The sequence below is a fragment of the Triticum aestivum genome, chromosome 2A (assembly GCF_018294505.1).
Source record: "Triticum aestivum cultivar Chinese Spring chromosome 2A, IWGSC CS RefSeq v2.1, whole genome shotgun sequence".
NCBI classification, from domain to species: domain Eukaryota; kingdom Viridiplantae; phylum Streptophyta; class Magnoliopsida; order Poales; family Poaceae; genus Triticum; species Triticum aestivum.
Window position 1 is genome coordinate 24,448,371 of NC_057797.1, and position 17,318 is coordinate 24,465,688.

The 17,318-nt window shown below is 46.0% G+C and overlaps 3 protein-coding genes across 3 annotated transcripts; all 3 read right to left on the reverse strand.

Moving 5' to 3' along the window:
* Window positions 1–520: 520 nt before the first annotated feature.
* On the reverse strand, window positions 521–2,208 carry LOC123184416 (berberine bridge enzyme-like Cyn d 4). Its single transcript, XM_044596543.1, has one exon. The coding sequence runs from the start codon at window positions 2,195–2,197 to the stop codon at window positions 611–613; it is 1,587 nt and encodes a 528-aa protein (XP_044452478.1). The 5' UTR covers window positions 2,198–2,208; the 3' UTR covers window positions 521–610.
* A 10,726-nt stretch (window positions 2,209–12,934) lies between these two features.
* LOC123191383 (berberine bridge enzyme-like Cyn d 4) lies at window positions 12,935–13,825 on the reverse strand. Its single transcript, XM_044604143.1, has 2 exons — window positions 13,808–13,825; window positions 12,935–13,567 (listed from the first exon to the last, which is right to left on the reverse strand). Exons 1-2 carry the CDS (start codon window positions 13,823–13,825, stop codon window positions 12,935–12,937), a joined length of 651 nt encoding a protein of 216 aa, XP_044460078.1.
* Window positions 13,826–14,858: 1,033 nt separating this feature from the next.
* Window positions 14,859–16,436, reverse strand: LOC123184417 (berberine bridge enzyme-like Cyn d 4). Its single transcript, XM_044596544.1, has one exon. It carries the CDS (start codon window positions 16,434–16,436, stop codon window positions 14,859–14,861), a length of 1,578 nt encoding a protein of 525 aa, XP_044452479.1.
* Between the last annotated feature and the right edge of the window lie 882 nt (window positions 16,437–17,318).

Below are 17,318 nucleotides of genomic sequence, written 5' to 3' on the forward strand. Positions count from 1 at the left end.
TTTGGGAGCTTTGACGGTGCGGCGGTAGCACGGGACGGCGCCGGTGCAACGCCGCTCGTCGGCGTGGTCATCCGCGGCGGCAAGAAGAGGCTGCGCGCGAGGCCGACCGATGGCGGAGCTCCGGTGGCGGCGGCAGCGCCAGCGCCAATGCTCGCCGCGCTAGGGTTTTCGGCGGCGGCGGCGGCGGCGGCGGCGGCTGTATAGCGGGGTGAGAGGGGCTCCGGTGTGCGCATCCATGGCGGAAGGGGCGCGAGCGCCGGCGCGCGCGAGTGGAAGAAGAAGGGAGAAAGGAAAGTTCGCTCGCGCGCTCGAGTGTGCCGCGCGCGGAAGTGGACGCACCAAATCAACAGCGCGGGATGGGGCTTTCACCAGCGCGCCCAACTCGTTTTAGCGCGCGCGCGTTTTTTGCGTGCCCGCTGGAGCTGTCCGACGCGTTGCGCGCGCGCTAAAATGGCGTTTTTTGCGGCGCGGCGCTAGTATAGCGCGCCTGTTGGAGATGCTCTTAGGGATGGCAAATATGTTGACACAGGTTATAACCTTTTTAGCAAATCCGAATTATTAGCAGCTACAATTTGGTCAAGCATGATTTGTTTAGTTTTGGGCAGCTACACTACTGTTTTAGGGGAAGTGGTGGCATGCTCTGCTCGCTCTGGAAGTAGTCGCCAGCGTCCACCTTGCGCTTGATCTCGGCGAGTCTCCTAAAGTTTTCCGGGCCGAAATAACTCTCGCCCCACGCCTTGGCACTTTCATAGCTCGTCACGCCATCGACCACCTTGTTCGTGCCAAGGTCAAGGTCCCGGTAGTTCACATACGCGCCCCTCGGGTTCTTGCTCACGAACGGTGCCATGAAGTCGTACAGGCTCCCCACCCATTTCGGGGTAACGTCGCCTCCGGGCGCTGTGCCATTCCAGAACTCCACGTACTGGATGTTGTAGAGCACGCTGCTCCGGTGCGGGAACGGGATGTCGTCGGCGGTAATGCGGCCCATTATTCCGCCGTGCGGCTCCAGGACGAGCTGCCCCGTGGCGGTACCATTGGGCCAGAGGAAGATCTTCTCCCATGTCTCCTTGGTGAGTGGTTTCTTGACGTAGTCGGACTTGTTCTTGACGAAGCGGCCCAGGGGCATGGACCGGTTGAGGAGAAGGGCCTCCAGAGGCTTGCTGTTGATGGCGTCGCCGAAGAATATGTACGCCGTGTACTGCAGCCAGCTCATCTCCTTGCAGTCGGCGATCGTCACCCCGAGCTCTGGGAACCGGCTCCCCATCGTCGTCACCACCGCGCTGCTGTTGCCGAGGTACAGGGCCTGGAAGTTGGCCTCACCGTTTTGCACAACGACACGTACGCTGAGGTCGTCGGGGAGCGCCGGCGCGAGCGTTTGCCATTTGGTCACCGAGTCGACCGCGCCTTGTTCCATGGTCCTGGCAACTTTGACGAAGGTCACTGTCGGCGGGACCGGCACGAGCCTCACCTTCCACGACAGCACGATGCCAAAATTCCCGCCGCCACCACCGCGGATGGCCCAGAAGAGGTCGTCCCCCATGGCCTTCTTGTCCGCCAGGAGGTTCCCTTGGGCATCGACCATGGTGGCGTCGAGCACGTTGTCGGCGGAGAGACCGTACTTGCGCATCATGAGGCCCATGCCGCCTCCACTGAAGTGCCCCCCTACGCCGATGGTCGGGCACACACCAGCCGGGAAGCCCAGCCCAGGCGCAGCCGTGGCGACATGGTAGTAGAGCTCCCCGATCCCCGCCCCGGCGTCGACCCAAGCGGTGGCCTCGTGTGGGTTGACGCGGACGGCGTGGAGCTTGGCGAGGTCGATAACCGCGAACGCCTCGCTGCCGGGGCTGCCCGACCGGTACGAGAGGCCCTCGCAGTCGTGCCCGCCGCTGCGCACGCGGACGCGCACGCCGTGGCGGCGCCCGCAGCGCACGGCGGCCTGGACATGCGATGCGTTGGTTGGAGTCACGATGCAGATCGGGGGGCTGGCTGTGGCCGGCGCCACGAACCTGGCGTTCCTGATGGACGACACCAGGAGCTGCTTGAACGACGGCGAGCTCGGCGTCTGTACGAGCTGGCTGGGGACGTCCGTCGAGAGGCAGCGGAGGAAGTCATTGCCGTGGGAGGGCGACGCCAGGGAGGGGGCGGGCACGTAGAAGACCAGGACGCAAATTGTGAGAACGAGAGAAATGCTTGCCATTTCGATGGATCTGCCGCTCTTCGCGGTGCTTCCGTTTCTATTTCGCCTCGTTATATAGGCATGCGTCGTCCTTATCTTGAAGGGCAGGTTCATTACATGCATGCAAGTCTCTCCCCAAATCAAGTAGAAATTGATTGTGTCCCAAAGATAAGAACGTCTCCGTTTAATTACCTAATTAACTACAAATAAAAGTGAATTATTTATTTATTGGTCAAAGATAAGTTTGTTGACATGGCTCTAACTTAGGTCGGACCGCCACGCCCCAAAGATAAGACGTCTCCAAATCAGGCTTTCATAGGTCGGACCGCCAACTAGTCCATTCATTGGCGACAAAAACAAGAATATATGCGCTATTTTTCTCAATAATTTGACATAAGATCAGATGGATACACATAGTATGGATGTAATCCATTGATAAATCACAGTGTTCCCTGTGAAAAAAACACACGAAGTGTTGATATCCCATTTCATTATGGGGCCTTTAAATCATATTTATCTGCTTTAAGCAAAGCCCCCCTTCCCCCACCCGGCCGCTAATGAATCATCTCCTGTTCGCAGATGACTGTCGCTTTCTGTTCACAGCAAATGAGAATGTTGCTAAGATAATTAGGGCATGTACAATGGTTGATAAGATAGTCTTATCTTAGGTTTTGCATGTAAATTAAAGATGATAAAAACATATATTTATAATGGATCATCTCTTAGCCTTATATTCAATAATTAGTTGTTCCTAAAAACATGGTGAGACAAATTGTGTTAAGAGATCATCTCTTATCTTAAGAGAAGACAAGACTTCTCTTATGATTTCTCTCTCCTCCACCTCATCACTTATCCTACATGGCACTCTTAAGATAGAACCATTGTACATGCCCTAAAAACAGAACCCAGAAATACTGCAGGGCATCGGGACAACGTGTGAACCTTGCTAAGTCCAACATTTTTTCGGGCAAGGGCTGCCCAATTGAGAAGAGGACCATAATCAAGGGAATTCTAAATGTGCCAAACGAGTCCTTGGGATTGCCGTCGAACATGGGGAGGTGGAAGAACCGGTCCTTCAAATATATCAAGCATAGGCTATGGGCCAAGGTGAGAAGCTGGATAGAAAAGTGTATGGCCTCAGCTGTAAGAGAGGTCTTGATCAAGTCCGTCGCTCAAGCTGTCCTGACATTCTCTATGTCCTTACTTCCTATTACCAAGAGGTTTGTGTCGACAGATTGACACGATGCTAAGGAAATTTTTCTGGGGAAGTAAGAATAGTGAAAGAAAGGTTGCATGGGTCTCTTCCGACAAAATGACAATGCCAAAGTACCAATGGGGTTTAGGCTTCCGTGATATAAAATTGTTCAACCTGACCATGCTGGCCAAACAAGCGTACGCAGGACCCTGACTCGCTTAGTGCAAGAATGTTTGCCATTTTCGATGGATCTGCTACTCTTCGTACACAGACACGCTGCTTTTTCTTCTGGTCTCGTTATATACCCATGTGTGTGTCATCTTTATCTTGAAGGGCCAGCTCATTACATGCATGGAAGTCTCTCCCCAAAACAAGTAGGAATTGATTGTGCCACAAAGATTAGATGTCCCAACTTAATTACCTCCTTAACTGGAAATAAAAGTGAATTATTTATTTATTGGTCAAAGATAAATTTGTTGACACGGCTCTAACTTAGTACTAGTAGAATGTGTTAGAAAGGAAGGCTTTTAATGAATTTAATAATCTCTTTGATACAAGATAAAATACTTCCATTTATGCCATATAAAATCACAGCTGTCATAATAACGTTTAAGGTTAACCAACATAGTCATCGGTGCGACATAGTAGTAGTTTTCTGGAACAACGAAACAAATTTGTAGTAGGATTTTAGAATATTCTTGTTGTATCATATAAACTTTCTAGAAAGTTATAGAAGGACGCAAGAGCTTCTTGCGTTGTTCATATGTATGTCTTGTCAACCTAAATTTTTTCAGACGTTTGCATTTTGATGAATACCAATGCATGTTTTAATATAATCTGTCGTTAGAAGTATTAAAGGCTCCAACATTACAATCTGAATTTATGTATTGTCGTGCTTCTGATATTCTGTTTTATGAACACCCATTCAGGACAAGTTCAAAAACATTGACAAGAACGTTGCAATGGAAATGAGATATTAGCCCATGTTAAAAAGCTTTGGATCAACTGGTGAGGAGACTTGCACCGAAATTTTGTGCAACACAAGATGACTGCTGGAGACTATGAAAAAGGTACCTAAACCTGTCCCAAAGGATATTTGGAAATGGCTTACCACGGAGCATTTCTTCAGCAAGATTTTCTTGGGGTAAATTATCACGTTTTTTAACTCAGTACAGACGCAAGCGCTCATATATACGCGCATACACTCACCCTATGAATGCACACATGCACACCCTACCCCTATGAGCACCTTTGACAGACTGAGCGGTAAATTCTCATGTTCTTTCTTAATTTTCAACCATTTGCATGCTTGACAATTTAATCCTTTATAACTACAGAAAAAGCGTGAGAAGCACCCAAAACAGAGCCAACCTCAAAATACTTCATCAATCTAGCTGTAAACAGTTTAGACATATAATTTGAGCCTCATACATTGTATGACTTTTCTTGTTGTTTTAATTTCCAATAATATAAGCCTAGTGTGACGTGTCTTTAATAGTCGCTTGCCTCTGTTGGAACAAGGAGGAAAGGAAAACAAGGCACCAAGTAGGGATAAACAATTTCTAAGACTCGCAAGAAGGGTATAGCCTGTGCTAATTCTACAGCCTCCATCAAATATGTAAGACTTAATTTAAATTTAAGTGATAGTTCTCATGAAAGCCAGCATGATGACGTAAGTTGTTCTCGTCCATTGATTTTATATGATTTTATACTTTGTGCTTACTATTTACATGGACAATCATTCATAAATTCCTCAATGTTCTGTAAGACCAATGGTACATCATAATATATAGAAGCACCAGGAGGCATACGTCTCCAACGTATCTATAATTTTTTATTGTATCATGCTATTATATTATCATTCTTGAATGTTTTATAATCATTTTCTAGCAACTTTATATCATTTTTGGGGGCTAACCTATTGACATAGTGCCCAATACCAGTTGCTGTTTTCTGCTTGTTGTTTACTTCGTAAAAAATTAATATCAAACGGAGTCCAAATGCCACGAATTTTTTTGGAGATTTTTTCTACCAAGAAGACACCCAAAGAGTCAAGGAAGCGCACGAGGGGAGGCCCATGGGGCCCACGAGGCACCATGGCGCCAGAGGCATCAGGCGTGCCCTAGTGGGTAGTGGGGCCCACGGTGATCCTTGATACGTCTCCAACGTATCTATAATTTTTGATTGCCCCTTGCTACTTTATCTACTGTTTTAGTCAATATTGGGCTTTATTATCCACTTTTATATTATTTTTGGGACTAACCTATTAACCGGAGGCCCAGCCCAGATTTGTTGTTTTATGCCTATTTCAGTATTTCGAGGAAAAGGAATATCAGACGGAGTCAAAACGGAACGAAATCAACTGGATAAGTTATTTTTGGAAGGAAACCCACCTGATGGACTTGGACCCCACGTCAGAAGAGCCACGAGGCGGTCACGAGGGTGGAGGGTGCGCCCTCCCCCAAGGGCGCGCCCCCTGCCTCGTGGGGCCCCCGTAGCTCCACCGACGTACTCCTTTCACCCATATATACCGTCGTACCCTAAAACTTCCAGAACAGTGATTAGATCAGGAGTTCCGCCGCCGCAAGCCTCCAGAGCCACGAAAAACCAATCGGGACCACTTTCCGGTACCCTGCCGGAGGAGGGATCCATCTCCGGTGGCCATCTTCATCATCCCGGCGCTCTCCATGACGAGGAGGGAGTAGTTCACCCTCGGGGCTGAGGGTATGTACCAGTAGCTATGTGTTTGATCTCTCTCTCTCTCTCGTGTTCTCGACTTCACACGATCTTGATGTATCGCGAGCTTTGCTATTATGGTTGGATCTTATATTTCTTCTCCCCCTCTTCTCTCTTGTAATGGATAGAGTTTCCCCTTTGAAGTTATTTTATCGGATTGAGTCTTTAAAGATTTGAGAACACTTGATGTATGTCTTGGTGATCAACTTGCGGGTTTCGTGACATTGGGAACCTATGCATAGGGTTTGGCACACGTTTTCGTCGTGATTCTTCGGTAGAAACTTTGGGGCACTCTTTGTAGCACTTTTATGTTGGTTGGATAAATCTGAGATCGTGTGATGCATATCGTATAATCATGCCCACGGATACTTGAGGTGACAATGGAGTATCTAGGTGACATTAGGGTTTTGGTTGATTTGTATCTTAAGGTGTTATTCTAGTAAAAACTCTAGGGTTGTTTGTGACACTTATAGGAATAGCCCAACGGATTGATTTGAAAGAATAACTTTGAGGTCGTTTCGTACCCTACCATAATCTCTACGTTTGTTCTCCGCTATTAGTGGCTTCGGAGTGACTCTTTATTGCATGTTGAGGGATAGTTATGTGATCCAATTATGTTATTATTGTTGAGAGGACTTACACTAGTGAAAGTATGAACCCTAGGCCTTGTTTCCTATCATTGCAATACCGTTCACGCTCACTTTTACCACTTCTTACCTTGCTATTTTTGTATTTTCAGATTACAAAAACCTATATCTACCATCCATATTGCACTTGTATCACCATCTCTTCGCCGAACTAGTGCACCTATAAAATTTACCATTGTATTGGGTGTGTTGGGGAAACAAGAGACTTTTTGTTACTTGGTTGCAGGGATGTTTAAGAGAGACCATCTTCTTCCTACGCCTCTCGCGGATTGATAAACCTTAGGTCATCCATTTGAGGGAAATTTGCTACTGTCCTACAAACCTGTGCATTTGCAGGCCCAACAACGTCTACAAGAAGAAGGTTGTGTAGTATACATCAATCCTTTCCACCGACCTCCGACTATAAATACCACAATATTCCAGAAAGCCTAGAGGAGTCGGCGAAAAATTGTTTCAGCCACCGCAAGTTCTAGAGCCACGAGATCCAATCTAGAGCCATGGTATTTCGAAAAGTCATGTTTACTTTTAGTATGCTTGAAGTATTATTCTTTTTATGTCAATATTAAACTTTTTTTTGAATCATATGGATCCGAATATTCATGTCACATAAAGAAAGATTACATGATAAACATGTTAGGTAGCATTCCTCATCATAATTATGTTTTTATCATTACCTACTCGAGGACGAGCATGAATTAAGCTTGGGGATGCTTGATACGTCTCCAACGTATCTATATTTTTTTATTGTTCCATGCTTTATATTATCCATCTTGGATGTTTTATAGGCATTATTATAATAATTCATATCATTTTTTCGCACTAACCTATTAACCTAGTGCTCAGTGCCAGTTGCTACTTTTTTCCTTGTTTTTATCTTCTAAAGAAAATAAATACCAAACAGAGTCCAAACGGAATAAAACTTTTTGACGATTTTTCTTGGACCACAAGACACCTAGGAAGGTTTGGGAGGAAGCCAGAAGAGCCACGTGTGAGCCACAAGCTCACCAGGCGCACCCTAGGGGAGGCGCTCTATTAGCTTGTGGGCCCCCCATGACACTTCCAACCCTAATCTTGCTCCATAAGTACCCAAATATTCCAGGTAGACCAGAGGGCACACCAAAAATACTTTTCCGCCACCGCAAGTTTCTGTCCTCGTGAGATCCCATCTAGAGGCCTTCGCCGGTACTCCGCTGGATGGGGATTCGACCATGGAGGGCTTCTACATCAACCTTGCTGCCCTTCCGATGATGTGTGGGTAGTTTATCTCAGGCCTACGGTCATAGCTAGTAGCTAGATGACTTCTTCTCTCTCTTTGATCTTCAATACAATGTTTTCCTTGATGTTCTTGGAGATATATTCGATGTAATCTTCTTTTGCGGTGCGTTTGTTGAGATCCATGAATTGTGGGTTTATGATCAGATTATCTATGAATTTTATTCGAGTCTTCTCTGAACTCTTTTATGCATGATTAAAATAGCCTTGTATTTCTCTTCGATCTATTGATTTGGTTCGGCCAACTAGATTGATTTTTCTTCCAATGGGAGAGGTGCTTTGTAATGGGTTCAACCTTGCGGTGTCCACACCCAGTGACAGAAGGGGTAGCAAGGCACATATTTGTATTGTTGCCATTTAGGATAAAATGGTGGGGTTTATTCACATTGATTGGGTCTATCCCTCTACCTCATGTCATCTTGCTTAAGGCATTACTCCGTTCTTGTTAACTTAATCCACTAGATGCATGCTGGATAGCGGTCGATGTGTGGAGTAATAGTAGTAGATGTAGGTAGGAGTCAGTCTACTTGTCATGTATGTGATGCCTATATTCATGATCATTGCCTTGGATATCATCATAATTATTCGGTTTTCTATCAATTGCTCAACAGTAAATTGTTTACCCACCGTATGCGTTCTTTGAAGTGAAAACTATGGCCCCCGGATCTATTTCTATCATATTATTTTCATATTTATAAAACCGAACACACAAAAATACCTTGCTGCAATTTATTAACCTTTATTTTATTTTGCACTTTTATTTATCTTTTATACCAATCTCCATCAGATCTCATCCTTGCAAGTTACCGTGAAGGGATTGACAACCCCTTTATCGCGTTGGGTGCAAGTATTTGTTTGTTTCTGTAGGTGCAACTATTGGTGACTTGTGTGTTCCTTCTACTAGATTTATACCTTGGTTCTTAACTAAGAGAAAAACTTATCTCTACTTTGCTACATCATCCTTTCCACTTCAAGGGAAAAACTAACGCAAGCTCAAGAAGTAGCATGGTGGGGAGCGCAGCTATGGCTTGTGGCCTCATCGTGGCTCCTCTTAGGTACTTCTTTATTCCAATTTTTTATATTCTAAAGTAAGCACTATGGTGTGTGAGTAAGTAAATAATTAACCATAATACTATCCAATCTATATACTGAGCAGCTAACCTTCCATCACCTGCAAGAGAACCATTAAAAACAGCACCCACGATACAATACATTGCAGATTCGGTATCTCAGAACTAATGAAACTATCAAAATTAAAAACACAATGTTTGTTTGACCCAGTGGATATAGTGTGAAGTATATATACCAAGGTATGACCAATGTATTAGCAGATGGAGACACACTCACCACCAATTACAGCAACTTGACAGTTCATGTTGGGTAGAGCACCCCGTGCAAGTGTCGTCGCCCAGACGCTGAGGCCACAATCCGCCGCACCACACCGTCGTCTGCCACACCACGTGATTCACATGCTCCTCTTGCGGAGTGAGGAAGAGACGGAGGACAGCCTCCTATCCATTGCGCCTGAGCCCCAGCCTCCTCGCAACTCCCGATCCTGGAGCGGATCGAGCCGCCGCCAACCGCCAGCTCTCGCGCAACCTTCCCGGTGCCGAACCGACGCCGGCGGATGACACACTCCCATCTGCCAAGGCACCTCCATGTGAACCCTATGCTCGCTGAGCCCACGGCCTAGGGCCGGTCCTGATATTTCGGGGGCCTGGGGCGAAACTAAATCCCAAGGCCCTTAAGGAAATATAGCAGGAATTTGGCTCATAGGTGAAGATGGATCCATTGTCTAAATACACATTTTAAAATGTTAAAAAATTCAACAAAAATATCTTGCATGTACATTCGGACATTTTAAAAGGGACATTTTTTGTGGCTTGTGTAAAAAAAGGACAATTTTTATGCTTGATTATAGGTGTTCAGAAGACATTTTTTAAATTTTTTTATACATGCCACGAAAAGTGTTCTTTCTTTTCGATTTTTTGTGCGCGAACATAGAATGTCTGGATGTACACGCGAAATTATTGTCCGTATTTTTTTGACATTTCGAAATGTGTTTTCTATATACTCCCTCTGTAAACTAATATAAGAGTGTTTAGATGATCACTATTTTAGTATTCTAAATGCTCTTATATTAGTTTATGGAGGGAGTATTTTTCTTAATAGGTGTATCTACATCTACAAGTCTCTTCTTTACTAATACTCAAACTAATATAAGATCTTTTAGATCATTAATATAGTAAGCTAAACGATCTTATATTTCTTTAAAAACGAGTATGTCCCGTTAATAAGATTATGCAAATTTCTTGGATTGTAATCATCGATAACAAAAACCGGTACATTATCAAGATTTACAGATAATTTAAATGCCCATGATCACTCACTTTGTTACGTACATCCCTCTCGCCTTTTAGCTTTCGACTTTTCGGGAATATATTGGCGGATGAATTAGTCGTTGTTGTTCTTGTTTCTTTAGTCCCCTTAGTAATCCCTATACCGATTTAATATTATTTTATCATCCATGGCTACTATTAGCATGTCGTCGAACTTAAAATTGATAATCCCAATGGTATCTATATGTATAAACAGTATCTAATAATTCAATTATCTGTGGCCAGTTGCAACAGTGAAGAGGCAATATGGATGATCATTTATAAATTTGATCAATCATCATGGTAAAATCTCATAGGGCATAAACTACTTGTAGTATAAAAGAAGATCAGGGACATACTTTCTGTTCTCTGTATCTTGCACGCGATCTCGTATCTCGGAGAGTCAGTGTGGTCGCATGAGCGGCAACGACGTGGTTATCTCCGTCAGTCCGGCATTCGTCCGATTCAGTCCTGCTCCGACTCTAGGCAGTGGCGCCATGCACGCACAGGAGATGAGTATCCATCGCCACGAAGCGGGCGATCATTTCTCTCGCTTCTAGCGTCTGTTCGGCAGCGCATGACCTGGTTGTACGCTAGTACTCCCGTGAATTAAGGAAATTAGTAGCGATTGTCTTTCAATAATAACTACCCCTAATTACTCGTCCACAACAATTGTTTTGTTTCTCAATCGTGCCCTTACAGGTAAGGAAGGAAAACAGGAAAAACGAATACCCCTATTTTAGAATCGATGATTAAGGAAGGAAATATTGAAGTACGTAAGGAAGGAAACCAGGAGCGGGGGCCCGGGTCCCGCAAGGAAGAATGGCCCAGACATCATCCGCTTAAACTGAAACCCATGGCGCGCATGAGCTAAAACTGATGACTAGATATTTAAAAGGCAGATGAAAAGGACGAAAATCTTTACACCGAGGCACAACGAGCAAACCAGATGACAAGCTCGACGAAGATCAACCAGAACCAGAATAGCAAGGTTTATAGTACTACGTTGTTTGCTGGTGTTGCCGCTTTGCTGCTACTGTCCACTGCTATAAGGGAAATACGATATGGCATCTATGAGGAAATGGAAGCAAGACAATCTTCACTTGGTGGTATTGCTAGAGAGGGAAATACGAAAGTGACAAATTCTAGTATCCTATGATGTATCTAGGCCGGGGGTCATCCTCCTTTTCTAAAAAAAAATGATGTATTTTCTATTTTGCATACACCATGAGGAGTTGAGGAGGTTGATGATAATTCAGGACTTGAAAAGAGGCATGGAAGCAATGAGGCAACCAATAGGGCAGTATTTTGATCTCATCTCACACATTCCATTACATTTTGTCTTTATTACATGCCATTTCATTAATTATTTAAATATGCTCCCCGTATCGATGTATCGCTGTTTTTAGAAATCGGCGTATCCCGTATCGTCGTATTGGTGCTTCAAATTGTCACATACATACAACCGTGCATCGAACTTTCAAAAATGCATACAGCCCTACGTCGACACGCCAGTCGCCGGCAGGCTGGGTGCTTGCGGTCATGGCGGCCAGCTCGTCGCCTGGCATGGGGACATGGGGATGCCCAGCTTGCCCGTAGTCCTCCAACTTTGCGGCATGAACCGTGATGCGCCCAACATGTTCGCCAGCTCCGCATGGTCTGCATCCTTCCCCAAGGACATGTCGGAGACGCTAGTACCGCTGCCGTCAGTCTGCTAGCTGACCCGGCGTCTAGGAATGGCTGACGTTCCATGGCCGCTCGGCCCGACACCGATGGGATTGCTCCAGTGATGTGCAAACGGGGTCCATTCACATGGTTGAGCCGAGGAACTATGAGCCATGATAGATGAGATCGTCCGCACGCAACGAGCAATGAGCCGAGAACGTGTCGATCGGCCCTCGGGAGCCGAGGAGAGAAGCTCATTGAGCACGCCATCGGATGCATCAGGAGGGCAGGTGTCGGCAGTTTGCATATTCAATGTCCACTTGAATTTTTCCCATGCAATTAATCTTGTTCTGGAGAAAAATGGAAGTTCACGATTCTTCTTTGAATGTACTTTTATGTGTCGAATTACTTGGTACAATATTCTTAGAACAAACCTATTCTCGCTTTCAGTCCCCCATTCTTCGTCGATGTTGTAATGCGGCAGCTCATGATGCAGGGTCCTAACCTGTTGGTTCAGTGTATCTCCTGAAGCTATCAGGACTATAGTCTGTACTGAACAGATCTCAATTGTGTGAATGATGCTGCCCATTACCTCAAAAAACACAATAGTTGGTTTTGGATTACATCTAGGTTATATGTGTAGCACCAAAATCCTGCAGAAATCCTTAGTTGGGGACCTTTTTTGTGAATTAGTTAGGGACTTTGTGTTGACACATGTTATAACCTTTTTAGCTCATCAGAAGCAGTTAGTCCCTCTATCCAAAAATATCTAGAACTAAAATACGTCCATTCCTCCGACAAATATTTCCAGACACAGGGGAGTACAATTTTGTCAAATACGATTGTTTTGTTTTGCACAGCTACACTACTGGTTCAAGGGAAGTGGTGGGATGCTCTGCTCGCTCCGGAAGTAGTCGTCGGCCTCCACCTTGCGCTTTATCTTCGCTAGTCTCCTAAAGTTTTCCTGGCCGAAATAACTTTCGCCCCACACCTTGGCACTTTCATAGCTCGCCGCGCCGTCGACCACCTTGTTCACACCAATGTCAAGGTCCCGGTAATTCACGTACGCGCCCCTCGGGTTCTTACTCACAAACGGCGCCATGAAGTTATAGAGGCTCCCGACCCAGTCGGGCGTAACCTTGCCTCCGGTCCCTTCGCCGTTCCAGAACTCGACGTACTGGATGTTGTAGAGCACGCTGCTCCGGTACGGGAAAGGGGTGTTATCGGCCGCGATGCGGCCCATTCTTCCGCCGTGCGGCTCAAGGACGAGCTGCCCCGTCGCGGCACCCTCGGGCCAGAGGAACATCTTCTCCAATGTCTCCTTGCTCAGGGGTTTCTTGACGTAGTCCGACTTGTTCTTGAAGAAGGGGCCTAGGGTCATGGACCGGTTGAGGAGGAGCTCCTCCAGCGGCTTGTTGTAGATGTCGTCGCGGAAGTATATGTATGCCGTGTACTGCAGCCAGCTCATCTCCTTGCAGTTGGCCCGTGTCACCCCGAGCTCGTCCAAATGAGTCCAAATGAGTCGTGGTTTTCACTGTTTCTTCTCCATTTTTTGTTTAGTTTTTTTTCTTCTTCATTTTTTACTTTTTATTATGTTTGTTTTTGTTTTCACTCTACATTTTCTTATATGTCAAAAACTTTTTTTAATAAGTGATCAACATTTTTGTAGACAAGTTCAACATTTTCCAAACGCTTATTCAACATTTTTTAAATACTTGTTGAACATTTTAATACTTACTTGACATTTTCTATACATGTTCTAAATGTTTCAAATAACCATTCAACAATTTTCAAAACTTATTCAACATTTGCATGTACTTGTTCAACATTTCAAAATACGTGTTCACCATTTTTTCAAATACTCATTCAACAATTGTCAAATACGTGTTCGATATTTCAATACTTATTCAACATTTTCAAAATACTTGTTCAATTGTTTTTTAAATTCTTGTTCAATATTTTTTGATAATTCTTCAACATTTTCAAATGTGTTTTTGAAGAGTGTTTCTTGTTTGTAGGTAGAATATTTTAAATTATAAAGAAAAATACAAAAAAGCTAAAAAAAGAACATAAAACATAAAAAATAGGTCGTAGCCTTCCGCGTGGCTGGGCCGGTCCATCGGGTTTCCTCCCGATGCAAGGCTTCCCCTGCGCTCGCTTAAAGCGAGAAATAGGGGTGCACGGTTATTTTGTCGTGTATGTAGCGGTTGTCCCGCTGTAGTCTGGTGCTTTTCACCCCTACCGGTAGGTCATTCTCCTCCCTTTATTCCATCTTCCTTTCCTAGCCCGACCCCAGCCGAGCCGGCACATCTATACGATGCCTATTATGGACAGGCCCACTCATGAGAGCACTTACGGCATGTAACTGGCTACATGCTGTAAGTTCACCATTATAGCTGTCATCCCCCCACCCTTGTCGATTTTGTAATGCGGCAGCTCATGTTTTAGCAAAGCCGAACATGATGCAGGATCATGTTGGTTCAAGTTCAATGTATGTCCTGGCGTTATCAGGACTATAGTTTCTACTCAACAGATCTCAAATGTGTGAATGATGCTGCACATTATCTCGCAAAAAAAAGTGTGAATGATGCTGCCCATGATTTGAAAAAAAGAACTTGTTGGTTTTGAATTCTATGCGGCTACGTTATATCTGTAGCACCAAAATTGTGTAGAAATCATTAGTTACGGACTTTATGTTGACACATGTTATAACCTTTTTAGCTCATCAGAACTATTAGCAGTTACAATTTGGTCAAACACGATTGTTTTGTTTTGCACGGCTACACTAGCTACTCGTTGAAGGGAAGTGGCGGCACGCTCTGCTCGCTTTGGAAGTAGTCGCTGGCGTCCACCTTGCGTTTGATCTCGGCGAGTCTCCTAAAGTTCTCCGGGCCGAAATAGCTCTCGCCCCACACCTTGGCACTATCATAGCTTATCACGCCATCAACCACCTTGTTCGCGCCGATGTCGAGGTCCCTGTAGTTCACGTATGCGCCCCTCGGGTTCTTGCTCACATACGGCGTCATGAAGTTGTACAGGCTTCCGATCCAGTTAGGCGTAACGTTGCCCCCGACCTCTTTCCCGTTCCATAGCTCCACGTACTGGATGTTGTAGAGCACGCTGCTTCGGTGGGGGAACGGGATCTTTGCGGCGCCGATGCGGTCCATTATTCCACCGTGCGGCTCGAGGATGAGCTGCCCTGACGCTGCGCCGTTGGGCCAGAGGAAGATCTTCTTCCAGGTCTCCTTGGTGAGGGCTTTCTTGACGTAGTCGGACTTGTTCTTGACGAAGGGGCCCAGGGTCGTGGACCGGTTGAGGAGGAGCCCCTCCAGCGGCTTGCTGTTGATGGCATCGCCGAAGTATATGTACGCCGTGTACTGCAGCCAGCTCATCTCCTTGCAGTCGGCGCTCGTCATCCCGAGCTCCGGGAACCGGCTGCGCATCGTCGCCACTGTCGTGCTGCAGTTACCGAGGTACAGGGACTCGAAGTTGGCCTGGCTCTTTTGGATGACAACACGTACGGTGAGATCGTCGGGGAGCGCCGGCGCGAGCGTTTGCCATTTGGTCACCGTGTCGACCGCACCCTGTTCCATGATCTTGGCGACTTTGAAGAAGGTCACCTTCGGTGGGACTGGCACGAGCCTGAGCTTCCACGACAGCACGATGCCAAAGTTCCCGCCGCCGCCGCCACGGATGGCCCAGAAGAGGTCGTCCCCCATGGCCTTCTTGTCCGCCAGCAGGTTCCCGTTGGCGTCGACCATACTAGCGTCGAGGACGTTGTCGGCCGAGAGTCCATACTTGCGCATCATGAGGCCTATGCCGCCGCCGCTGATGATGCCCCCCACGCCCACGGTCGGGCACACGCTAGCCGGGAAGCCCAGCCCTGGCGCGGCCGTGGCGATGCGGTAGTAGAGCTCTCCGACCGTCGCCCCCGTCTCGACCCACGCCGTGGCTTCGTGCGGGTTGACGTGGACGGCATGGAGCTTGGTGAGGTCGATCACCGCGAACGCCTCGCCGTTCGGGGTGGTCGATCGGTACGAGAGGCCCTCGTTGTCGTGCCCGCCGCTGCGCACGCGGACACGGACGCTGTGTCGTCGCCCGCAGCGCACGGCGGTCTGGACATGCGACGTGTTTGTGGGCGTCACGATGCACAGTGGAGGACTCGCCGTAGCCGGCGCCACCAACCTGGCGTTCCTGATGGACGACACCAGGAGCGGCGTGAACGACGGCGAGCTTGGCGTCAGCACGAGCTGGCTTGGGATGTTCGTCGAGAGGCACCGGAGGAAGTCGTTGTTGTTGGAGGGCGACGCCACGGAAGGGGCGGGCACGAAGAAGCCCAAGAAGCAGACTGTGAGAACGAGCGCCATATGCTTGCCATTTCGATGGATCTACCTTTTTTCCTACACTGACATGGTGCTTCTGTTCTACTCTATTTCCCCTCGTTTATATTGCCATGGGTCAGCCTTATCTTGAAGGGTTGTTAGGATATCTCTCCCCAAATCAACTAGGAATTGATTGTGCCCCAAAGATTAAGATCTCCGAATCAAGTACATAATGAAAGGATTCAATAGATTTAATTATCTCTTTGGTACTCAATAAATTTCTTCCATTTTATGAGAAATAAAACAATACTCCCTTATATACACATATTTTAAAGTGTACATTCACTCATTTCGTTTCGTATGTAGTTTATAGTGGAATTTTAAAAAGAATTATATTTAGTAACGGAGGGAGTAGTTAAAAAAACTGACTACCAATCCGGCAAGGCTGTTAGTTCATATTTTCACAGGTCGGACAGACGGCTCATCGGTTCATTGACGACGAAAACTGAAATACTTAAGCTAACTAACAAATGGCATGTTTGTTGCAACGGGTGCATACATATTTCTGTGGATCAAAACTATTAGATTTGACATGTGCATTACACACACCATATTCAAGATTTTGATAGGATTTAATTATGATTCGAGTATGGGTAGTGAATGCAATGAAATTTTTGAGTTAGTTGAGGTTTGGTAAGATTTGATTTAATTTAGTATTCGTAGGTGAAGGAAATAAAGTTTTGGTTTAGATGTGATTTTGGGAAGATTTGATTTTATTTGATTGAGTTAATTCAGGAAGTGATTTTCGGAAAGTATGGATTTGGTTTATATTATTTCAATATACTCTATGTTTATGTTAGTTTCAATTTTGTGTGGCGTCGATTGAGAGTACCAAAAATCAACAGAAAACCAAAGAGCGAGGGGATC

Bases quoted from the DNA above. Each gene is read 5' to 3' on its own strand.
- LOC123184416 (XM_044596543.1), bottom strand. From the start codon at position 2,197: ATGGCAAGCATTTCTCTCGTTCTCACAATTTGCGTCCTGGTCTTCTAC.
- LOC123184417 (XM_044596544.1), bottom strand. From the start codon at position 16,436: ATGGCGCTCGTTCTCACAGTCTGCTTCTTGGGCTTCTTCGTGCCCGCC.